Genomic DNA, 25,698 nt, shown 5'->3' with positions numbered 1-25,698 from the left:
GTATTTCAAAAAGTTCGTTAGAAAAGGCGTTCGTAAGATGAGGTACCACTGTATATCTGAAATGCATCAGGTCAGGAATTGCTGGTCTATGGCTCTTACGACAACTCTGAGCATTCAATTGTTTTTATGCCATCGACTGCATTACTGAGGGCAATGGAAGGCAAAATGTGATATCACAATAGGAAGAAAGGAAAAAAACAAATGAACAAAGCATGGCTTCAGTTTTCAGTCACAATCGCACATTTATCTTCAGCTTCCCAAAGGATTCTATGCATAAATTAATGCGATCATACAATGTGCTGGTTACAGTTGTGAGGCAGTTAGCCACAAGAATAACAATACGTCCTTATAAACTATATCTACTGTGACAACTTAAAGTCTTGTTTGATAGAGAATCCCCCTTGATTTCGTACACTGGGTTACTTACAATACCAAAATAAATCACAACCATGATAAAAACCTGTTCAGTTTTCCCATGTCTGCAACCATGTTGCAACTCAAGAACAAATCACACAAACTAAAGGAAGCCATTTTTTTTAAAAAAAAACACATCTTAATGAGTCTATTATGCTTCTGCTTATAACCCAATACATTTTCAAGTCTATTTCTGTCACAATACTGGTACTTTAAGCAGAATGAATTGCACCAGAGTTGATCGTATTATTTTTCATTTTCTATTGAAAAGAATTATGATGGTTTCATTTTGTCTGATCATTTGTTGATTTATGTTTCTTGAACAAATTGTTTTTACTGTTGCACAAGCACTTCAAAACATACAAAAAAGAAAACCCAGTCATGGAATATCAGCCCTTTAGACAATCATTCAATAGGCAACATTCAGTGCTAAGCAGATGCTTTCGTTTGCATAACAAAACTTCTGTTATCTCTTCTGTAACACCTTCAACTTACCCATGAATTCTCTAGATGAGGTATAAATGTTTTGTTTGTTTGTTTTTAAAAAGAGAAACTAATAGCCTACTTAAACGCAACCTTTTTTTAAAAAAAAATCCAGCATTTGGAATTGACAATCACATAAAATGCAGGATTGATGGAGAATCCTGACTCAAAGATTCTTTTTCAAAAGGCAACTGGACTGTTTCTTCTTTGAGGAAAATGTTTCGCTTCTCATCCAAGAAGCTTCATCGGTTCTGGATGACTGAAAATCTCCACAGATATTTAGCCTGTACAGTAATACCTCGTCTTACGAACCTAATTGGTTCCAAGGGGAGGTACATAAGACAAAAAGTTCGTAAGACGAAACATTGTTTCCCATAGGAAACAATGTAAAATCCATTAATCCATGCAGGGGGGGGAAAAACCGCCGCCGCTCGGCTGTCACCTTTTAAAACATCCGGGGGGCTTCCCAGCAGCCTCCCGAAGCCAAACGCCAAACCCGAACTTCCGGGTTTGGCGTTCAGAAGGCCTCCGAGAAGCCCCCCGGCTGTTTTAAAAGGTGACAGCCGGGCTGCGGGGCTTCCCAGCGGCCTCCCGAATGCCGAACCTGGACATTCGGCAAAAGTTCGGGTTCGGGAGGCTGCTGGGAAGCCGCGCCGCCCGGCTGTCACCTTTTAAAACAGCCGGGGGGCTTCCCAGCAGCCTCCCGAAGCCAAACGCCAAACCCGAACTTCCGGGTTCGGCGTTCAGAAGGCCTCCGAGAAGCCCCCCGGCTGTTTTAAAAGGTGACAGCCGGGCGGCAGGGCTTCCCAGCGGCCTCCCGAATGCCGAACCTGGACATTCGGCAAAAGTTCGGGTTCGGGAGGCTGCTGGGAAGCCGCGCCGCCCGGCTGTCACCTTTTAAAACAGCCGGGGGGCTTCCCAGTAGCCTCCCGAACGCCGAACCTGGAAGTTCGGGTTTGGCGTTCGTAAGACGAAAAAAGTTCGTAAGAAGAGGCAAAATTTTTCTGAACCCCGGGTTCGTATCTCGGGTTGTTCGTAAGACGAGGGGTTCGTATCTTGAGGTACCACTGTATTCTTAATTTTTTTTTTAAAAAGGAATATGCATCCTGTATGTTTTCAATTAAATCTTTTATTATTCCCTTCTTCTTGGGTGAAGACGAGATTGACAATAACTTTTTGAAGCTTTTTTTTTCTCAGAAAGAAAGAAAAATATTGAAGAATGCAATCCTCCATTGTAACATTTCAAAGCAAAATAGCAAAACCTCACAGGTGCTATCTTGTCAGGATTATTTTGTCCTTGGTTCACTTTAAATGTCTTGAGTGCAGTTCTGAATCTACATTTATATGCTGCATTATTACTGAGGGACTTCTATTTATATCTGTGGTATTTTTTTTTTTCTTCCGTTCAAACGTGTCTGACTCTTGGAGACTCTCTGGACAAGTCTCTGCAATTTTCTAGGCGAGGTTTTTCTGCAGTACTTTATCATTGCCTCTTCCTAGGGCTTAGAAAAAGTGATTGATCCAAGATGACCCTGCTGGCTTTGTACCAAAATAAGTAAATAAATAAATGAATAAATAAAAAGGCACAACCTTCCAGTTTCTAGGCTAATGGTTTAACCACGACACTAAACTGGCTCTATAAAATGTTTAATCACTATTAAACAAAAGAGGCTTATTGAAGAAATTTGTGCAAAGAATTAATGCATTTGTCTACAGATAAGGGATGGGTATGGGATGAAGAAATATTTGTTCATAACTTTATAGAAGCCAAAGAGCCTAAATTTGTTTACACTTATTTTGATAAAGATTGGAAGTCTTGTGTGTGTGTGTGTGTGTGAGAGAGAGAGAGAGAGAGAGAGATTCTCACTTTTTTCTTGCACTTTTTATTCTTTCCTCTTCTTTTTAGTTTGCATTAGTTTCTACTGTTATAGTTAAAATTGTAACAAAAAATATTTTTAAAAAGCAATTAAAAGTTCCAAGCACTCTGAATGCTTTAATATATGAGCTTCCCATTCACTGCAAACATCTTCTCTTTCACTAAAACAATCTCTGCAAGAACGAATCGCCTTTTGAAGAAACATACCTTGCCCTTTTGATTTACAGGTTCAATAGTTAAACCGTCAGGTCCGATATCCACAATGCTCCCCATCTGAAACCCATCAGTTGGGTGTGGAGCCCAAACAGGCTTCCCGTCCTCCATCTTGAGGATCTATTTCCTACAAAGAAAAGAAATGTTTGTAACCAAAAAACAATATATAAGGTTAACTTGGTAAACACAATGAAAATATCTCAAGGGGATGGGATTGAAAGCTAAGTATTTTGAAGAGCAACCTTTGCTTCTTTTCTACTGAAGATTAATCCCAATTCCCTCCCAACCTCATAACTGATGGTCACTTATATTAACAAATGCAACTATTTTTATCTAGAAAGAAATGCAGTGCCGAAAAATGAGAAATAAGACAACTGTCAGGCCAAAGCCATCATTTGGAGTTAGAAACTTTGGCCTGCCACAGTAGAATAGTATCATGGAAACTGGGAGGGGTAGTTGCATGAGAGGATATGTTACTAGCCACAACAAATTCCTTTCTTAGAGTCCAAGGTCATCCTTTGTTCTGCACCAGCGGATGTAAGGAGGAGGTTGGTGAAATTCCTGCACTCGGACTGATCCGCGTGATGAACTTGTGGGTGAGGGATGAACCTTAATTTGGGTGGGGTATTAGTAGGGAGTTAGTATCGGGATGGCAACAGTATAACCAACATGGCTCTGATAATAAACCGTACCTTAGATGAGAGAATTGGACTGAAATCTGATTTATTTCTCAGATGCTATTTGGGGCACTGACAGCAACACCCAATGGATATGAATGGTGGCTTTTCAAGACACATTACTCAGCAAAGAACCAGGCATTGCCTACACCATATTTGCTAAGAAAGATGAAAATATAAAACGAGCAATATCTAACCAAACGTGGTAAAGGGAATTCTAAAACGTATTTTTAAAAGTTGAATAAAGCAAGATGCACATGTTTTAAACCACACACACACACACACACTCCAGTCCATGTTCAATAAGGCACTGACATATTATGGAGCTGAAATTCATCAGCAATCTTCCATTAATGGATAATGAATTGCAGGTCCAAGGAGGAAGCCAAGATTCCTGTATGCGGAGATAAAACTAAATGAAATAGGCGTTGATTGCTTACCTGAACGCCTCTTCTCGTACGGTGAGCGGGTACAGCAGTCACATGGGTTGCTCATGTCCAATCCGGTGGAACTGAGCCTAGTATTAAAAAAGCTTGCCGGATCCGCCCCTTCCCCAGAATTCGCGAATCCATAGACTAGGCTCAGTTGTGAAGCTCTGTAGTGTTCAACTCTCATTGTTAGAGGAAGAAAGATATAGAAAGGTAAAGAAGACACATACAAGGGCGGGAAGTGACTGCTGTACCCGCTCACCGTACGAGAAGAGGCGTTCAGGTAAGCAATCAACGCCTATTCTCCGTACTGAAGGAGCGGGTCCAGCAGTCACATGGGACATACCCAATAGATAGTCCCTAGGGTGGGATTAGCTTGCTATCGTGTGAGATAACGGATTGGAGTACCCTTCTGCCGAAGGCAGCGTCCGCTGAAGCGTAAGAATCAATCTTGTAGTGCCTGATGAAGGAATTTGGCGAGGCCCAAGTGGCTGCTTTGCAGACCTCCTCCAACGGGGCTTGAGTCGCCCAAGCGGCCGAGGTGGCTGCGCTCCTGGTGGAATGCGCTGTGATGTTCCTTGGAACTGAGAGGGAGGCCGACTCATAGGCCTTAGATATAGTCCCTCTGATCCAACGGCCTATTACTGTTGAAGACACTTTGGCCCCCATGACTCTGGGATGATAGGCTACAAAAAGTGCTTCTGACCTCCGAAAGGGTCCTGTGCGTTGGATATAGATTCTCAGCGCTCTGGTGAGATCCAGGGTGTGCCATCTAATTGCCAAGGGATGGTCTCGTTGGAGGCAGAAGGAAGGTAGGACAATATCCTGAGATCTGTGGAACATGGAACTGACCTTGGGTAAGAAGGTGGGGTCCAGTCGCAAGACTACCTTGTCCTGATGGAATTGGCAAAGGTCCTGCCTGATTGAGAGGGCAGCCAGCTCCGAAATGCGTCGAGCAGAGGTAATAGCCACCAGGAAAGCTACCTTAAAGGATAGGTACCTGAGGGACGCCGATTTTAGGGGTTCGTATGGTGCCTGCGTGAGGGAATGGAGAACCCGTGGCAAATCCCATGATGGGTACCTGTGGACCTTGGAAGGTCTGAGGTTGGCTATGCCCTTGAGGAATTCCTGAACTTCAGGGAAGGATCGGAGAGGCTGTCTGCGGGGACCTCCTAGGACAGATGAAATGGCTGCCAGATGACGCCGGAGGGTGCTGGTGGAAAGTCCTTTATGGAAGCCTTGCATAAGGAAGGAAATTATTCTGTGTATGGGGATGCACAGAGGGGAGAGACCTTCCTGTAGACACCACTGGTGAAACTTGGACCACGTGTGGTCGTAGATTCGATTGGTCGAACCCCTTCTGGCCTTTAAAATGACCTCCACTGAATCGGGGTCATGACCACGCAGCTCTAAATCTCTCCTGATAACAGCCAGGCGGTGAGGTGGAACCACTCCGGGTCTGGATGGAAGGAGGCCCCCTGCCGCAGCATATCCCCCGAAACGGGGAGTCGCCAAGGGTCCTGGACGGACAGCTGTTGGAGATCCGCGAACCAGGGCCGGCGGGGCCAGTGAGGGGCGATTAGGATTACTCGGGCCCTCTCGGTGAGGACCTTGTGAATCACGTCCGGGAGGATTGGAATTGGAGGAAATGCGTAGAGTAGGCCTGGAGGCCATGGACTCCGGAGGGCATTGATTGCTTCCGCTCCCGGGGATGGAAATCTGGAATAGAAGCGAGGGAGTTGGGCGTTCGCATTGGTCGCGAAGAGATCCAGAATTGGTAGGCCGAATCTGAGGGTGATTTGATGGAACAGGTCTTGATGGAGGTTCCACTCTCCTGGGTCTATCGTTGCCCGGGATAGCCAATCCGCCTGGACGTTGAGACTCCCCGAGATGTGATCGGCTAGGAGCAACTGGAGATGTTTTTCCGCCCAAAGGCCCAGCTTGAGGGCCTCCCTCATGAGAGCCTTGGATCTCGTGCCCCCCTGTCTGCAAATGTGGCTTTTCGTGGCAATGTTGTCGGTGAGAATGAGAACGTGCCGGTTGGGAATGCGAGGAGAAAAATGCTTCAGAGCCAGGGAAACGGCTCTTAACTCTAGCCAATTGATTGGCCTGGAAGCTTCCTCCGGGGACCACGTGCCCTGGGCTATCATCCCCTGGGCGTGGGCGCCCCATCCCGATAGACTGGCATCTGTGGTGATGACAAATTGATCCGGGCACCTGAACGGGGATCCTCTGTCCATGGCCGGAGACTTCCACCACTTGAAGGATCTGCGAACACTCAGTGGGATGACAATGCGTCGATTTGAGTTGCTGTGCCCTGATCTCTGAAAAGGTAACAGGAGCCACTGGAGTTCCCTAGCATGAAGGCGAGCCCAGGGAATGATGCCTATGCATGACACCATCTTCCCCAAAAGGGAAGATAGAGTGACTATGGAAACTGAAGAATTTGATAAAATGCTAGAAATTAACTCCACTATACTGAGTCTTCTCTCGGGAGAGAGAAAAACCTGGGAGGATTCTGTATCAATAATGGAACCCAGGTGAGAAATGGATGTGGAGGGTTGGAGGTGGCTTTTATCAAAGTTGATGGAAAAACCATGGTCCTGAAGGACTGACATGGTGACAGAAAGGTCTGTTTTCACTTTCTCTAGGGAGTTCCCATGAATCAAAATATCATCAAGATAACATAAAATGTGGATGGGAAACGCCCTGATATAGGCCGCCAGGGACCCCAAGAGCTTTGTAAAGACCCGAGGGGCCGAGGAAAGGCCAAATGGCATCGCCCTATACTGGAAATGCCTGCCTTGAAAGGAAAAACGTAAAAATTTTCTGTGGCATTTGGCTATAGGAATGTGAAGGTAGGCCTCAGTGAGGTCTAAGGAGACCATGAAATCTCCTGAGTGAATGGCGGCCAAAATAGAAGCCAAGGAGTGCATCTTAAACTTCCTATATTTGATGAATAAATTTAGTTTCTTTAAATCCAAAATAGCTCTCCAACCTCCGGAGGACTTTGGAACCATAAATAGGATGGAGTAAAAAACCTAGGCCCTTCTGACCGGAAGGGACCGGTTGAATGGCTCTGATGGACAATAGATGAGAAATGGCCTCCTCCATACGGTTACAATCTGAGGATGACCTGGGAGAAGGGCAGGAAATAAAACGTTTAGGGGGAGGAGAAATAAATTCTAAAAGAAGGCCTGTTTGAACAGTGTCAATGACCCAAGGGTCCTTGGAGGTGAGACGCCAATTAGAGGCGAAATGAGCTAGGCGACCCCCTATGGGAATAGAGGTAGGATTACCATCTAGGTTTTTTTGAAGCCCTGTTAGAGGAAGCTCCCCTTTGGAAGCGAAACCCTCTACCCCTGGAGTTCCTACCTTGGGAACGAAAACGGGGGGAATACTGACCTGGAGATCTCTGGTAGGAAGCCGCTTGATCTTGCTGGCGCCCTGGGCGACGAAAGGACTGCGTTTTGGTAGCCTTTTTTGTGGTTGGACCCAAAACTTTCTTCTTGTCCGTGGTTTCCGTGAGGAGTGGATCCAGAAGATCACCGAAGAGAAGGTCGCGCTTTAAGGGACCCTGGGATAACTGCCACTTTTGGCGAACTCCCGCTTGCCAAGGGCGAATCCATAGGAGTCTTCTTGCCGTAGTAGAAGCTGCAATAGACTTAGCAGAAAATCTAGTAGATTGCAAGGTGGCATCAGCCACGTACTGGGCAGCTGCAAAGACCTTGTTGAAGTCTTGTTGACCTCTCAAGTCATCGGGAGGAATATGCTGTTGAAGTTGGCGAAGCCACAGCAGCATGGCTCTGGAGAAAAAGGAAGCCGCTGCAGAGCTTTTAGTGGCCCAGGAATCAGCGGTGAATCCTCTTTTGAGCATTTGCTCAATGCGCTTGTCCTCTGGGCGGAGGACTTCCTCCGCCTCGCCTGGCACAGCCGCTGCCGAGTGAAGAATCTTGACAGGTTCATCCGGTTTGGGAAAGGATAGAAGCTCTTCATAGGAAGAGGAAAGTTTGTACAACTTTCTGTCCTTGGTGGAGGGATTAAGGCCAGAGGCTGGAAATTCCCACTGTTTGAGTAAGGCATCTTTAAACAACTTAGGCATAGGAATTACCTCGTTATCCTCCTGTTCCTCTGTGAAGTAAGGTAAATTCTCCTCCGGGGGATCAGTGGAAGTGGAGGCTTGTTTCTCCTGGGCCGCTAATCCCGTAGAAATTCTAGCTTTGAGGAGGAGAGATTTGAATAATTGAGAAGGAAAAATAGTAATAGGAGGAGGAACCTTTATTTGGGATTCCTCATCATCTGATAGGCCTTGGAAGGCATCCTCATCATCCTCTATATCCTCATATTCATCCTGGGAGGAATCTGAATCATCCTGAATAGGAGCTCTGACCGCTGGGGGAGAACCCAAGGGGCGGGAGGAGCGAGAAGGAGGAAGAGGTAAGGGAAGCTCATTGATGGTGGAGAGTTTGGCATCAATGGCTTTAGACAACACAGCAAAAATAGACTGGAACTCAGGAGGTAAACTGGAAATGTCAGCAGAAATGGCAGAAGAATCCCTAAAGGCCTGGGAGGATCCTGGCTGGGGGGAATCTTCAATAATATCTGGTTCCTCTGGACCTATGCCCCATAGGTTAGGTTGGGGTCTGTCTAGGTTTGGCTCATCCAGAGATAACACAGGGACCCCAGAAGGAGGCAGACTAGAAGCCTCTGGGGGGTCTTGACTACTGATTACTTGGGCCTGCACTTTCAAACGTTTTGCTGATTTGTCATGGATTTTTTGTAGGGCTAGGTCCCTTCTCTTCTCGGCCCTGGTGACCTTGGTCGAGGGGCGGGCCCCTGGAGAAGAGGAGGAAGAGGCCTGGGGGATACTAGTAATCTCATCGCCTGTAGGCCTGGCCTCTCTGGGACCTTTAGTTGTGCCTCTCTTGGGAAAAGTAGCCATAGTCTGACAATTAACAGAAGACAAGGCTGAGCCAATAACTGAATAATAAGGAGAAGAATTTCAAGGACTTCCCAAGAGGAATGGATCCTGCTTCGAGGCCTCGAAGCTGCTGAAACTTGAGGACAATCTGGGCAAACCCAGAGTTCGTGCCCCCAAACCCAGCGGGGCCAGCCTCCCTAAACTTTGTAATTAAGTAAACCAAGGCACTCTGGTTGGAGGCTTAGCCGGTGGAGAATTTAGCCTGGGACCCCCAAGGCCCGCTCCGGGATCCACGCGGTGGACTGAGGCCTACACGGCTGGCAGGGGGCCAACACGAGAGGCCTAGATTTAAAAAGGGCGCGAAGGCCTTCGCGCCGAAAAAAATCGCTCCGTAAAATTTCTTAAAGGGGAAGCGATCGACTAAGTCCAGGAGACTAGAAGGCGTCTCACTCCGCAGGAGGTATTTTTAAGCCCTTAAATATTTTTGTATACAATAAATAATCAATAATTCAATAGGTAAATACTTGCACCAGGACCTCCAGGCCAAAGGATTAGAAGAATCCACAAGCGGCCGCAGGAATCGTAACCGGCAAAACCGCCGGGGGAAAACGAAACCGCAACTTCTCCCAAGGAAAAAAGCCTAGCCGCTTTTTTTCTTTTTTTCTTTTAAACGGCTGGCGCAATTAGTGCAAGTAAATAATTAAAGACAATAAATCTTACTACTTTTTGAAGGAAAAGATCGAAGGGAAGGTGTTAGAATGTTGAACGAGCTATCACAATACAACCGCAGGATATGCGAACTGAGCGAATTCTGGGGAAGGGGCGGATCCGGCAAGCTTTTTTAATACTAGGCTCAGTTCCACCGGATTGGACATGAGCAACCCATGTGACTGCTGGACCCGCTCCTTCAGTACGGAGAAAACTTGTGCTAGAGGAAGATTCCCTCTCCCACCCACCCCCAAAAAGAGTAATGTTCTACATGATATATGTTTTACTACAAATAACTATTTATTATACCCCACTGCAATACCAAAGGGCTGCCAGAAATTAACAGATATAGAATGCCCAACTGCAATTAAAATATCCATTCAGGTTAAAGTAAAAACATAAAACATTAGAAATATACAACCACAAAACCCAAGAAGGACCAATAAAACTTTGCCAAAGTGACATAACAACTTGAAGGCCCTCTGTAAGAGCTCCATTTTAAGGAGCTCCATTTTAAGGAGCTCCAGGAAGAAACTGAAACGGGAGAGACAACCTTATAGTCTATTGGGAAGCATCTCTCAATATATCATATATATCCAATTCCAATTGCTCGGCGCCAAGCTATGAAAGGGCTTTATGGCAGCAGCAGCCTCCAACCTTTTGGAAACCAGGGATCAGTTCCATTGGGAGAGGCTTTTCCGTGGACCTGAGGAGGTGTGGTTTTATGTGCTGCCTGCATCCTGCAGATGGGGCTTCACTTTTTTGCATAGCCAGGTTATTGGTATGCTATGGACCGATGCTGGTCCATGGACCTGGGGTTGGGGTTGGAGACCCCTGCTTGATAGGCCAGCACCTGTTCTTTAAGGTGAATCTGGAAGCCTACTGGTAACCAATGCAGTGCCCGTAACACAGGCGCCATGTGCTCTCATTGGCAAAGGCTTGCTAAAGTGAGGCCATTGTACTCTGAACTGCAGCTTCTGAGTGGTCTTTAAAGACAACTCCACATAGGATACACTGCAATAATCTAAACCAGTGATGAGGAAAGCTCGAGCAAGATCGGCATGTCTCCAGCTGGGCTACAATTGTGCACCAATTGTACACCATGTTACACCAACACTCCGTGGCCTGCATTGGTTGCCGATCAATTTCCGGTCACAATTCAAAGTGTTGGTTATGACCTATAAAGATCTACATGGCATCGGACCAGGATATCTCCGGGACCGCCTTCTGCCACACGAATCCCAGTGACCGGTTAGGTCCCACAGAGTTGGCCTTCTCCGGGTCCCGTCGACTAAGCAATGTCGTTTGGCGGGACCCAGGAGAAGAGCCTTCTCTGTGGCGGGCCCAATCCTCTGGAACCAGCTCCCCCCAGATATCAGAGTTGCCCCCACCCTCCTTGCCTTTCGCAAGCTCCTTAAAACCCACCTCTGTTGTCAGGCATGGGGGAATTGAAATTTCCCTTCCCACTAGGTTTATAGAATTTATACATGGTATGCTTGTGTGTATGAGTGGTTCTTTAAATTGGGGTTTTTTAGATTGTTTTAATATTAGATTTGTTTACATTGTCTTTTTATATTGTTGTTAGCCACCCCGAGTCTTCCGAGAGGGGCGGCATACAAATCTAATAAATACAAATACAAATACAAATTGACACAGCAGCTATTACTTCTACCTGCTATCTCACTAGGCACTACAAACCAGGAGGACGCAAGTCATGGACACGTTCCTTCATGGGGAGTGCTGCCCCGCCAAAATACATCTGCAGAGCAGAGGACCTCAATGGACAAACAGATTGTCTCTGATTTAACTGATTTTTAACAGAGTATTTGTAGTCTAGAGTTGAAGTTTGGAGTTCTCGGTGTTCTGAGCTTGGTTATTTTCAAATCCACTAATCCACTAATTTGGGAGATTTTTGTTACTTCAACTTTAGAGCAGTCAAAAAAAGAGAACCCCAATATATGAAGACCAAATTAAAACAAGTTTGGGAAATTCAGGTCTAAAAGTGAGATACCCAATCACACATATTTCCTTCAGCACAAGTGAAGGAAAACAAAAGCACCTCAAATCTAATGCGAACTATTATTTATTTATCATATTTCCAACCCAGTCAATTTTGCTAAAATGAGCCCAAGGTGATTAATTTGTTAGAATAAAAGATGAAGCAAGGGCATAAACCTAGTGTTTTATTTAAACATTATTCTGGAAATGTTAAATTATGCATTGCATTATATGCTGTCATACACAGTACACTGGAGATCAATATTACAGTTCTTAATATTATAAATCTTCATACTGGGCTCAAGGAGAAGGGGGAAATTGCTAAAATTGGGATCTGCTCAAGAGTTGTTCCAACTCTGTACCTAACTTTAAATATTTATTCTTTTTATTTAGCAAAAGTAAAAGAAGGGAAAAGAAACATAATCAGAACTGCTTGGCCCCAGTCACTGAAGATTGTCATGCCCCTAAAACAAGTCCAGGTAGGTTAAAGCAGGAATCCTTAACCCCGAACTGAGACCCACTACCAGGCTGTGGCCAAGCATGGACACATGTGCGCAGCTCTACTTGCACAAGCAGTGAGCGAGTGCAGGCACACATGCAGCTCAGTAGAAACATAGAAACATAGAAGACTGACGGCAGAAAAAGACCTCATGGTCCATCTAATTGCCATGCCCCTAAAACAAGTCCAGGTAGGTTAAAGCAGGAATCCCTAACCCCGAACTGAGACCCACTACCTGGCTGTGGCCTGTTTGGAAACAGGCCACAGAAATGGTGGCCAAGCATGGACACATGTGTGCAGCTCTACTTGCACAAGCAGTGAGCGAGTGCAGGCACACATGCAGCTCAGTAGAAACATAGAAACATAGAAGACTGACGGCAGAAAAAGACCTCATGGTCCATCTAGTCTGCCCTTATACTATTTCCTGTATTTTATCTTACAATGGATATATGTTTATCCCAGGCATGTTTAAATTCAGTTACTGTGGATTTAGCAACCACGTCTGCTGGAAGTTTGTTCCAAGAGTCTACTACTCTTTCAGTGAAATAATATTTTCTCACGTTGCTTTTGATCTTTCCCCCAACTAACTTCAGATTGTGTAGTGCGTTTCACTTACCTTTGATACCAAGAATATAAGAACATAAGAGGAGCCATGCTGAATCAGGCCAAAGCCCATCGAGTCCAGCATTCTGTGTCACACAGTGGCCCAACAATTGTCCATGGGGATCTTGAGCAGAAAGAGAAGGCAAGACCCTCCCTTTCCTTTGACCTCACAACAAATGGTACTCAAGGAAATCCTGCCTGCCTCAACCAACATAGAGGCGGCACATGGACATCTGTTTCAGTAACCCCAATACACTTGGCATCCATGAATCTGTCTAATCCTGCCTTGAAGCTATCCAGGCTGACAGCTGTCGTGACCTCTTCTGGAAGTGAATTCCATGAACCAACGACCCTCTGGGTGAAGAAATATTTCCCTTGATTTGTCCTCACTTTTTTACCTATGAGCTTTAGGGAGTGCCCCCTCGTCCTAGTATTGTGTGATAGAGCAGTGTTTCCCAACCTTTTTTGAGCCGCGGCACATTATTCATGTTTTCAAAATTCTGGGGAACACTGAAGGGGGGGGCGGGGGGGCTAAAGAAAAGTTTGGACAAAAAAAATATCTCTTCCTCCATTTCACTCTATTTCTCCCTCCCTCTTTCTCTCTCTTCCTTCCTTCCCTTCTTTCTCTCCATCCCTCTTTCTTTCTTTCTTCCTCTCTTTTTTGCTCTCTTTCTCTCTCCCTCCTTCCCTCCCTCTATGTCTTTCCCTCTCCCTCCTTCCCCCCTTTCTTTCTCTCTCTCTCTTGCTTTCTTTCCCTCTCTTTCTCTTGCTTTCTTTCTCTCATTCTCTCTCCCCTCCTTTTTCTCTCTCTCTCTTTCTCTCTCGTTCACCACGCCAGCAACAGAGAGAAAAAGAAAGAGCGAGAGAGAGCCGGAGAGAGAGTGGAGTGTGCAGCAGCCATCAGCCTCCTCGCCCTCCCAGACGTCCCCAGCGCCCGGCCTCGCGCCGCCTCCCGTTAGCCCGGCCGAAAGCCACACAGTCCCGGACTCCCGGATTGCTCGCTTCTCCGGCCAGCGCGGCGCTTTCCTGGGCAGATGGCTTTGCTGACCGGAGAAACGAGCGATCCGGGAGTCCGGGACTGTGTGGCTTTGCGCCATGAAGAGAAAACGGCAGCAGGGAAAAGTCGGCCGTTTTCTCTTCATGGCGCAAAGCCACACAGTCCCGGACTCCCGGATTCCTCACCCCAAGGCAGGAGGCGGTGGCGGAGAAGAGTGGGCGGATCGGGCGGGCAATGGGGCAGGACGGAGAAGCCAGGGGCGCGTTTGGCCGGAGGCACCGTGGGGAGGCAGGGGCAGGGAGGTGCGGCAGTAGGAGTAAAGGGAGCCGCAGCTGCCCCTGCCTCCCCACGGTGCCTCCGGCCAAACGCGCCCCCGGCTTCTCCGCCCTGCCCCATTGCCCGCCCGATCCGCCCACTCTCCTCCGCCGCCTCTCGCCGCGGCACACCTGACGGTGTCTCGCGGCACACCAGTGTGCCGCGGCACACCGGTTGGGAAACGCTGTGATAGAGAAAAGTATTTTTCTCTATCCACCTTTTCTATCCCATGCATGATTTTATACACTTCGATCAAGTCACCCCTTAAACGCCGTCTTTCAAGGCTGAAGAGACCAAGGCGTTGCAACCTGGTTTCCTAAGGGAGGTGCTCCATTTCCTTGATCATACTTGTTGCCCTTTTTTGCACCGTTCAGGAATGGGAGGGGAGTGTGTGTTTTGCATATGCACAACACTTCTGTGCATGCACAGAGCATTTCTGACAACATTCAGGCAGGTAGGCAGAGCCTTCTACCATCACCATTACCGGTTTGCCTGAACCAGTAGCAACCCACAACTGATGCAGCTCCATTTGTGCAAATGGCGGGCACATTAGCCCGCCACCGACATGAAACCTTCTCCCCCTGCCTGCAAAGCTGGAAAGGTGGGGGGGGGGACCACTGGGCTTAAGGAAATTCAGCCTGTGGGGTGTACAAAGTGAAATTGAGTCCTTACAGATTAACCAGTGCTAAACCAGGCTACTTCACAGGGATTTGGCACATCAGAAAAAAACATCCTTGCAAAAACTGTTACATTATTTTTCAAAAGACAAAAATGGAAAGAGAAAGGGAAAAGGGAAACAGAGTCATGTGTACAAGACAATGGCTCTCCATGGAATATGTACACAAGAACCGGATTTATTACTGCCAACTAAGCAACTCTTGCTGTCTTCATTTCACCATTCTACGGAGCTCAATGGAGCACTAAGGATTATGCTAGCCTTCCATTCTCTTAATAGCACACACACACACCAAATCTAATTCACTGGTTCAGTGAATTCTCAACCGCTGTATCTATGGAACTTTTTGCCTTAAAGCTCTTTCAAGCTATCTAAGTTTTAGAGTTATGATTACTACAACTACAGCTACAAATGATATACAGCTCTGTAAAATGAACAAAACGCCGTACTGTAAAAATCAAAATGCAATTCCGTACTCCTTTATGTGTTATTCTAAACCCTGGCTACTTTTTTTCATAATTGATGAATATCTCATTCCATTCTGTCAACAGGTTTAAGTGGGGGAAAAAAAGGTTGCCTTTTGTTTATCAGGTGGCTTTGATTCTCTCTGAGTTGAATGGCTTCCAAACTGTGTTTCATTGTTGGTGAACTTTACCAGAAACAAAACAAAACAGCAACAGTTGTAGGAATGTCACAGGAACAAAATGCTGATACAGATTTTGCACACTGCACAGCTGAGATAGTCTTAACAAAAATACAAACAAAGTCTGCTTGGGAGTAACAGGCCAATCGCTGTACTGATCTGATGCTGTACATACATTCGTTCTATTTAATTCACACTTTCTAAACTGAATGAAGTATCTTAGGTCACTCTCCTTAACTACTGGTTTGCTGGTAAGATAGGTATGATCTGCCTCATTGAAAAGGCATAAAGCTAAAGAAGTCTTAGTCTGTAACAAACTAATGACCATATTTATATATAAGAAAGGAGGCCACATATATCCAATTCCAAAACCCCAAAACCAGAAGCAGAAAATAGCAAGAATTCAGTCTCACATTGTCCGATTCCTGATTTTCTCATTATATGCAAACCAGGCATCATGAACCAATTTGCATGCTAGCCAAGAATTGCTATTGGTTTGTTAAACCAATTACAGTTTGTTCTCATATGATCATATACACAAATCTGCTAAAATGAAACTTGACTGTACTTATTTTCTATGGGCAAAAACACTCCCCTCTAAAAAAGCTGCCCAGCTTTCTTTCTTTCTTTCTTTCTTTCTTTCTTTCTTTCTTTCTTTCATTCATTCATTCATTCATTCATTCATTCATTCATTCATTCATTCACTTGGAGTTCTATGCCGCTCTTCTCCAGGGGACCTCAGGGCGGCTTACATAATAAAATCAATACAAATACAGAGTTTAAAAAATCCCAGTATAAACCTAAACCTAAAACCAGTGAAGGGCTACCAAAATTTTTATTACCACACTGTGGGCATGGCTTATGCATTTTCTTTCAACACCTTTCAGTGCAAATTGGGTGCTCTGTGATGGGACTCCATTTAGGAGATTAGGATTGCCCCCACCCTCCTTGCCTTTCGCAAACTCCTTAAAACCCACCTGTGTCGTCAGGCATGGAGAAATTGATTCCCCTGGACCGTTTCGTTTTATGTATGGTTTGTATGAGATGTATGACCGCTTTTTATATTAAGGGTTTTTAAACTGTTTTAACTATTGGATTTGTATTGTTTTGTTGTTATGAGCTGCTCCAAATCTCTGGAGAGAGGCGGCATACAAATCTAAATAAATAAATAAATAAATAAATAAATAAATAAATAAATAAATAAATAAATAAATAAATAAATAAATAAATAAATAAATAAATAAATAAATAAATAAATAAATAAATAAATAAATAAATAAATAATAATAATAATAATAATAATAATAATAATAATTTTTGTTACTCCACTGCGTTCCCCCCCCCCAATTCGGGCAGTAGCCCACCCCTGCCTAAAACCCAAATAAAAGTGTGATTTATTGAATGAATGTTAATGAAAGTTTTTAAAGTTAGAATTTTTAAAGATTTTTTATGTTTATTAGTTGGATTAATTGTATTATTGTGTCTTTGTATATGCTGTGAGCCGCCCCGAGTCCTCGGAGAGGGGCATCCAAATCCAAATCCAAATCCAAATCCAAATCCAAATCCAAATCCAAATAAATAAATAAATAAATAAATAAACTGAAACCATTCAACCTGATTCATTCCAAACACAATCATACTATCAGCCAGAGCAGAGTATCCACACTCAATGGCCCCAGGCCTGCTGGCAAAGGTGCATTTTTAAAACCTTTCGAAAAGCCATGAGAGTGGGAACAGTGCGAATCTCTGGCGGTGGGAGTTGGTTCCAAAGGACCAGAGCCGCCACAGAGAAGGTCCTTCCCCTAAGCCCCGCCAGGCAACATTGCTTGGCTGACAGGACCTGGAGTAGGCCGATTCTGTAGGATTTGACCGGCCGCTGGGATATGTAAATAAATTTCAAAATATTTCAGAAACATAACCTTAAGATAAGATGGAAATGATAAACGTTCATAAGAACCTGTGTAAGATTTGGCAATCTTGCAATAGCAATAGCATTTAGAGTTATATAATGCTTCACAATCCTTTATAGCATTCTCTAAGCCAGTTTCCCACCTTGGCAACTTGAAGATATCTGGACTTCAACTCACAGAATTCCCCAAGTTGAAGTCCAAATATCTTCAAGTTGCCAAGGTTGGGAAACACTGCTCTAAGCAGTTTATAGAGTGTCAGCATATTGCCCCCAACAATCTGGGTCCTCATTTCACCAACCTTACACGACCTTGCAAGATTACACTCATTTTACCTTTTGCAATTATTCTAATTTTGATGTAATTAATGGATGCAGTCACCTCCCAAAGAAGCACTGCTTCTTTTTCTGGGCTGCAGCTTACTTTTACTTTTTTTTTGTTGCTCCTTATATATATCTGGAGAAATGAAGAATTATAGCCATTTTAAACAGCAAATTAACATAATGAGTTCCACCAGGGCAGGAAATGACTTTTCTTTCAAAAGACCAGAGACAAGCAACTCCTTTCACTTGCATGTAAGCAGACACTCGCAGAACTGAAAGTCAAGCCGAGCCCTTCCTTGCTAAATGGGGAAAATGAGATGATCCAAGTCGTTCCCAGAAACCTGTGCCCGTCAGCCTTTGGGTCTCTGTCGCAAGGATGGGAAAGCGAATCTGATCTCATAACTTCCTGAGGAAAGACATCCTGTCAACCAGCAAGGGAATCTGTCAACCAGCAAGGGAATTCTCCTAGAAAGCCAAAATCCCTCTTTGGGAGCATCAGATAAAGTGCAAGAGGTCCCACATTCACTATCCTGACAAGCCTGAGAAAGATGATAACAGAGTCCTGGAGAAACACTGCCTGTTAGGAAAGACAACCCTAAATTAGATTTATTTATGTATTCAATTTTTGTTATCTCACCTTTTTATTTTGTAAGTAACTTGTGGAAGCAAGCATCCAAAATACTCTTCCCTCTTCCTTTTTCTCCCCCTACAATTTATTTATTTATATTTATTTATTTGTCAAACTTGTATAGGATATTAGTAGTTTGTATAAACATAAGTAAAAAGTAACGATAAAAGAGGACAATAGGACAGTAGGACAGAGACGGTAGGCACAATGGTGCGCTTGTGCATGCTCCTTACAAACCTTAGAAATGGGGAGATGTCGACTGTAGACCATCTAAGGTTAAAATTTTGGGGGTTTGGGGAAGAAACCACAGAATCAGGTAGTGTATTCTAGGCATTGATTACTCTATTGCTGAAGTTGTATTTCTTGCAGTCGAGTTGGAGCAGTTTACATTTAGTTTGAATCTATCACGTGCTTGTGTATTGCTGCGGTTGAAAGTGAAGTAGTCATTAACAGAAAGGACATTTTTGGTATGTGATTTTATGAACTACATTTAGATCAGATCCTTCTCACAATATTTAGATCAGAATCCTTCTCACAATATTGTGAGAAGGATTGGCTTGAGAGGTTTCCACCACTCCAATCAGATATAGAACCTTTTTCCCCTCCTCATTGGATGCTATTTTTCACTTTTTGCCATCCTGGTAAAGATTTCTGCTATCTAAAAATTTTGCTGCAGGTATACATTTGACTTAGACTAGCCCTGTTTCTGCACTAGCATTGCAATGAATTATATTATTATTATTATTATTATTATTATTATTATTATTATTATTATTATTAATAATAATAATAATAATAATAATAATAGTAATTATTAATTATTATTAATTATTATTAATTATTATTAATTATTATTAATTATTATTAATTATTAATTATTATTATTAATTAGATTTGTACACGGACCCTCTCCGAAGACTCGGAGCAGCTCACAACAATAAAGCATAGTACAAATCCAATTATTAAAACAGTTTAAAACCCTTAATGTAAAAACAATCAAACATCCCAAACATATCATGCACTCCTCCTCTTCCCCCTTCCTCCTTTCTTTTTCTGCCATAGCCGTCATCAGATGTCAGCGATCGTGTTGACGATCCTATTTTTATTGATGGCCACACAGAAAACCTGCTGCTGAGTTTTGTCCAAACCAGTCCCTTAGACTTTGAGGCCATGGTGTTTTTCTTCTGCTTGGACCTTGTTTGCCCTCAATCTTTCCCTGGAGGATTAAGTGAAGTGTGGCCTATTTCTCCACATCACATGTCCGAAATATTCTAACTTTCACTTTTTAATGGTTTTGATGATCTCCCTTCGCTTTCCCAGGCAGCTTATCCCCTCCTCATTTCTGATTTTGACAACTCAGTTTACATAACATAAATCCACCTTTCAAATGCTTCTAAAAATCTACATTTCAAATGCTTCTGGTCTCTTTCTGTCAGAGACCAACTCTCTATGCCTTAGAGAAGGATAGAAAAGATGTAACATCTGACATGCCTCATTTTCAGTTTTAGGCTTATGTCATGACTGCAGAAGACCTTTTTCAATTTTTCAGTAGCACTCTTGCTCTGTGATCCAATGATTTTAAAAATAACCTAGATAGGGATCTGTTCTTCTGTACATAAGTATGATTCTATGTTTTGGAGATCCAATGCATGTAAGAATAAAGTTTTCATAGTAGGGGGCAAAATTTTTTGGACCAGTAAATAATTACAGTAATCCCTCATTTATCACGGGCATTACATTCCCGGAGGAACGGAACCTACAACACCTATGTTCACCTACAAAAAGTAGCGATTTTGCTTCCCCTCGTCCTCTCTAGAGCAGAAAAGTCGCCGAGGCAGAGGACGGTGAGCCTTCCGCTTCCCCCTCGGCTCCACCAGAGCCTCCCGACCCTCGGGCAGCCCTAGAATCCTGTCTGCCAAGGCCTCCCCCCTGTCCAGCCACTCACCCGCAGCGGAACCTCACCGCCGGCTCCAGCAGACACCGCAAGCCTCTGACCGTGCATGCGTACATGTATAAAATATAATACAGTGTTCCCTCGATTTTCGCTGGGGATATGTTCCGCCCGCGAAAGTTGAATTTCCACAAAGTAGAGATGCGGAAGTAAATACACTGTTTTTAGCTGTGAACAGTATCACAAACCTTCCCTTAACACTTTAAACACCTGAATTACAATTTCTCATTCCCTTAGCAACCATTTAGATTATTACTCACCATGTTTATTTATTAAAGTTTATTTAAAAAAATATTTATTAAAGGTGAATGAAAGTTTGGTGATGACGTCTGACGTCATCGGGCGGGAAAAACTGTGGTATAGGGGAAAAACCCACAAAGTATTTTTTTTATTAATTTTTTTGAAAAACCGTGGTATAGACTTTTCGCGAAGTTCGAACCCACGAAAATCGAGGGACCACTGTATATAAAAACCACCGATACACCGAATCCGTGAAAGGTGAACCGTGAAGTGGCGAGGGAACACTGTATGTCAACAAGACACAGTTGCCTTCTGTGATCTTTGAAGAACACATCCAAATATACATCAATTCAGAATGTCAGGGAAAAGTGGGGGAGGGGAGAAAAAGAGTCTAGAAACTAATCCCTGAAGCACTGACATTTATATAGTCACTCCAATAGGCAAATCTTGTGTTGAAATTGGCTTTTATCTTGTATGCAAAGTGTTAATACCAGCCAAGTCATCCCTGAAAGCCAACAGTCAATTCCAGAATAAGGCCTTGAGCTTCTGGGAAGCTTTCACTTACAAACACACCAGACTTAAGCATGGCATTTAGTTCTATGCATATTTGGGCTCAACCTGGACATCAGGAAGAAGCCTATTCCCTAAAAGTGATAGAACAGATGATGAAACACAATCAGGCTTTACACTTGGTTTGCTAGATCAGATAAGGTTGCTGCATTAACTAATTACAGAAAACAGCTTTTGAAACATATCTTCTCCTCTTTTATTATGGAAAACAAGGCATAGGCTATAGAAAATCTAATTGTTTAATAGATGGCAATAGCCAATAGAATTGTTAAAAGTAAGTAAACTTACACAGTTATTAAAGAAAGATAAAATGAAAATATATAAACGGCAGTGTGTTGTGCACAGCAAAAGCCAATATGATGTGCTTATATCAAATGTATCAGGGAGTAAAGAATGCTGGGAAAAATATCCAAGTTTGATGCAGGGACCCAGGCATATGGCAATTAACAAATGTGAAAGAGGTTAGATGGAAATGCAAACTCCTTTATGATATTTTGTCTAAAATAAAGTTTGAATACTCTTTCCATGCTATTTATAAAATTCATGAGATTTTTTTTTAAAAAGGGTAACATTTAATACTTAATGTCTACATGCAGGATGAGATGGCCCAATCCAGAATGCATTATGCATAGAACAACAAAAAGTTTTAACTATAAATTGTTCTTATTTATCAGCAACACTCCTTCACCAAATTAACAAAAATATGTTATAGTCTATAAGCTATAGGCTATAGGCTATAATCAATGAAAAAAAGGCTGCCTATAGGAGGTATAAAGAGTCTGGAAGTATAGCTGATAGAGAGGTGTATAAAATGAGTCAGAAGGAGGCGAAAAAGATAATATATGCTGCTAAAGCCTCAAAAGAGGAAGAAATTGCCAAATCTGTAAAGAAGGGGGATAAAACCTTCTTCAGATATATTAATGATAGGAAGAAGAAAAACTGCAGCGTCACGAAGCTTAGTACCGGGAATAATACATGCATTGATGGGAATAAGGAAACCGCTGACCATTTCAATAGCTACTTCTGTTCAGTTTTCTCAAAAGACACCTTACAACATAATACTATAGATGGATATAGCATTGCTTCCAGCTGTACGGATTCAGCTCCAGTGATCTTAGAAACCAATGTCTTAGAAGAACTTGAACGATTAAAGATAAATAAGACAATGGGTCCAGATGGCATCCACCCCAGAGTTCTTAAAGAACTCAGATTTGTCATTGCTACCCCCTGACTGATTTATTTAACCAATCCTTGTTAACAGGAGAAGTTCCTGAGGATTGGAGAATGGCTAGTGTTGTGCCTATCCACAAGAAAGGCAGTAGAGAAGAAGCTGGTAACTACAGGCCAGTTAGCTTGACATCAGTTGTAATTAAAATGATGGAGACTCTACTCAAAAAAAGGATAAATCAGCACCTAAAAAACAATAACTTATTGGACCCAAATCAGCATGGCTTTACTGAAGGCAAATCATGTCAGACTAATCTCATTGATTTCTTTGACTATGTCACAAAGGTGTTGCATGAAGGTGGTGCCCTGGATATTGCCTATCTGGACTTCAGCAAAGCCACATAAAGAGCTGATAGATAAATTAGTGACTTAATCCCTGGATAGTTCAGTGGATTTGCAGCTGGCTGAAGCATAGACATCAGAGAGTTATTGTTAACGGCGAGTATTCTGAGCAGAGTCAGGTTACAAGCGGTGTGCCACAAGGGTCTGTTCTGGGTCCTATTCTTTTTAATATGTTTGTGAGTTACATAGGGGAAGGTTTGGTAGGGAAGGTTTGCCTATTTGCCGATGACTCTAAAGTGAGCAATAGGGTTGATATTCCTGGAGGCATCTGTAATATGGTAAATGATTTAGCTTTATTAGATAAATGGTCAAAAAATGAAAACTGCAGTTTAATGTTTCCAAATGTAAAATAATGCACTTGAGGAAAAGGAATCCTCAATCTGAGTATTGTATTAGCAGTTCTGTGTTAGCAAAAACTTCAGAAGAGAAGGATTTAGGGGTAGTGATTTCTGACAGTCTCAAAATGGGTGAGCAGTGTGGTCGGGCGGTGTTGTACATACTCCTGGTCAGTTGGAGGATGATGAAGAAATTGAGGACTCTGATACAGATAGTGTTTATGAATTAGTGGTGGGCCCGGGGTTACAGGTAGTAGAACAGGTGGGAGGCCAGCCACAGGATGTGGCTATGAGTCCAGAATCTAGCGAGGAAAAATCAGACGTTCGCTGGGTCAATCCTAAATTTAGAAGGGTACAAAAACATAAAGAGCAGGTGTTTGGAAGAAAATATTAAGGGGAGGAATGGGTTAAATACTGGAGTGATGTATTTGGTACCTCAGGGGGTCAGTGGGGAAGAAGGGTGGAGTTTCAATGTTGTAGGGCGAAAAATGAAAGGTTTCTGTTCAGCTCCCAAGCAAGCAAATGCATTCTGTGTTATTTTACAGTCATTTCTGCTGTTTTTGAATCATGCTGTGAGTACATAAATCTTGTTAAACGGAGAAGGCTGGGAGCAATTAAGAAAGATATCGGTCTGAGAGGAATGTGCTAGTATGAATTGTATTTTGAATACGAAAGGGAAGAGAAATAAAGATGGAGTTTCTTTGTTTATGAAATACTGCATTTAGTAAGAGTTATTTGTAATAGCTAAAGTTCTACCAGAAACCAGAACAGGCGGTAGGAAAAGCAAGTAGGATGCTTGACTGCATAGCTAGAGGTATAGCAAGCAGGAAGAGAGAGATTGTGATCCTGCTATATATTGCGCTGGTGAGACCACATTTGGAATACTGTGTTCAGTTCTGGGGACCTCACCTACCAAAAGATATTTACAAAATTGAACGGGTCCAAAGACGGGCTACAAGAATGGTGGAAGGTCTTAAGCATAAAACGTATCAGGAAAGACTTCATGAACTCAATCTGTATAGTCTGGAGGACAGAAGGAAAAGGGGGGACATGATCGAAACATTTAAATATGTCAAAGGGTTAAATAAGGTTCAGAAGGGAAGTGTTTTTAATAGGAAAGTGAACACAAGAACAAGGGGACACAATCTGAAGTTAGTTGGGGGAAAGATCAAAAGTAACATGAGAAAATATTATTTTACTGAAAGAGTAGTAGATCCTTGGAACAAACTTCCAGCAGACGTGATTGGTAAATCCACAGTAACTGAATTTATGCCTGGAATAAACATATATCCATCCTAAGTTAAAATACAAAAAATAGTATAAGGGCAGACTAGATGGATCATGAGGTCTTTTTCTGCCGTCAGTCTTCTATGTTTCTATGTTCTTTGCTTGCTTGTTTATCCATCCATCCATCCATTTAATTTATAAACTGCCCATCACTTCTTCATGATTCTGGACAATTCACAATAATTAAAACACCCAAGCCAGTAAGAAAACTACCACCCCCACCCCCATAAAATGTTACAATTATTACGTGCATCAAATTCCAACATTTTATTCCAAAACTATTAAATACAGAAATGTCTGCTTAGAAATGATTCAATCCTTTCTTCTTAAAAGTGAATGTTGCATATACCAATGTATTAAAACAGAGGTGCTTGCTTTATTGTACAAAAAAAGACTATATACACAAGCAATTTGAGCATCTCAGAAAGAACTATCAATCCAGTTCTCTGCCAGCCTGGCCACTGAAATTTTGGAAGCTGAAGTCCCAATGCATTTTTAAAGGATCTGGGTTGGAAAATGTGGGACTGCACAATATGAATTTAAATTTAGTTTATGCTAACGTGGAAGCCTTTACTACATTCCAAAAAGTTCATAACACCCTATTATCCTGGTCATGTACATAAAACAAATCCTTTCAAACAACATCTGCATTCAGTCAGACTTGGCAGCTGACCAGAACTCTTTTTTTTATTTCAAAGTCTACATATCTGATATGCGCTGCATTTTCTTATAAATATTTTTGAAAAACCCATCTTTATTCTGGGCTCCAGGCATTGTGAACCACAACAGCTGCAAGGCAGCTACTGAAGTCAGAAAGTCTTCTATTATTCAAAACACTAACGAGTTTCTTTATTTTCCAAAACAAAGACAGAGAAAAGGTCACAGCCTTGTGAATATAATCATAGTTTAATAAAATACTGAAAAGTACACTGGCCCTTGGGGGGGAAATCAACTTTCACCAGCCTCTTGTTTATTTTTGACATTCTTGGAGAACAATATTCATTGGAATCAAGCACTATAACCAAAGAGATGTTGTACTAAGCTATGTACTGTCCAATGTTTAAGTAGGTTGCATCAAACAACACCTGAAATTAAAATGCATAATCTCTTAACCAGACCTAGGGTAAAAAGGGTCAACTGCCTGAAAATAGAGGGTTTATTTACTCAAGAAGCTTCCTTTTCTCATGAACACGACAGACTGTTTATTTTCAGACCCAACACATTTAAATTGTTGAGTCAGCCAGTATTGAGATTACACTGTGGTTTTCTTAAAGCCGCTTCAACCTGATCTATGTTCAGCATTTGTATAAATGACCTCTGACAAGGGCAGCCTAACCACTGGCCACATCTACCAATAGTGAAGAGCTGGTCCATAAATTAAGTTAAAGTGGAATCATTTACTACTTTTCCAAGTCTTTGGAGAGGGGCGGCATACAA

The 25,698-nt window shown here is 42.9% G+C and overlaps 1 protein-coding gene across 6 annotated transcripts in view; it reads right to left on the bottom strand.

The window, feature by feature from the left end:
- Positions 1 to 25,698, bottom strand: part of MYO6 (myosin VI) — a 149,936-nt gene that overhangs the window by 94,078 nt on the left and 30,160 nt on the right. For all 6 annotated transcript variants that reach the window (XM_070733087.1, XM_070733083.1, XM_070733084.1 and 3 more), the window contains exon 2: positions 2,981 to 3,113. In XM_070733087.1, coding sequence (XP_070589188.1) covers positions 2,981 to 3,097 — 117 coding nt within the window. In that variant the 5' untranslated portion in view covers positions 3,098 to 3,113. The remainder of the gene's footprint in view (positions 1 to 2,980; positions 3,114 to 25,698) is intronic.

This window comes from Erythrolamprus reginae, chromosome 1 (genome assembly GCF_031021105.1).
Source record: "Erythrolamprus reginae isolate rEryReg1 chromosome 1, rEryReg1.hap1, whole genome shotgun sequence".
NCBI classification, from domain to species: Eukaryota; Metazoa; Chordata; class Lepidosauria; order Squamata; family Dipsadidae; genus Erythrolamprus; species Erythrolamprus reginae.
This window is presented reverse-complemented; position numbering and strand designations above follow the sequence as displayed.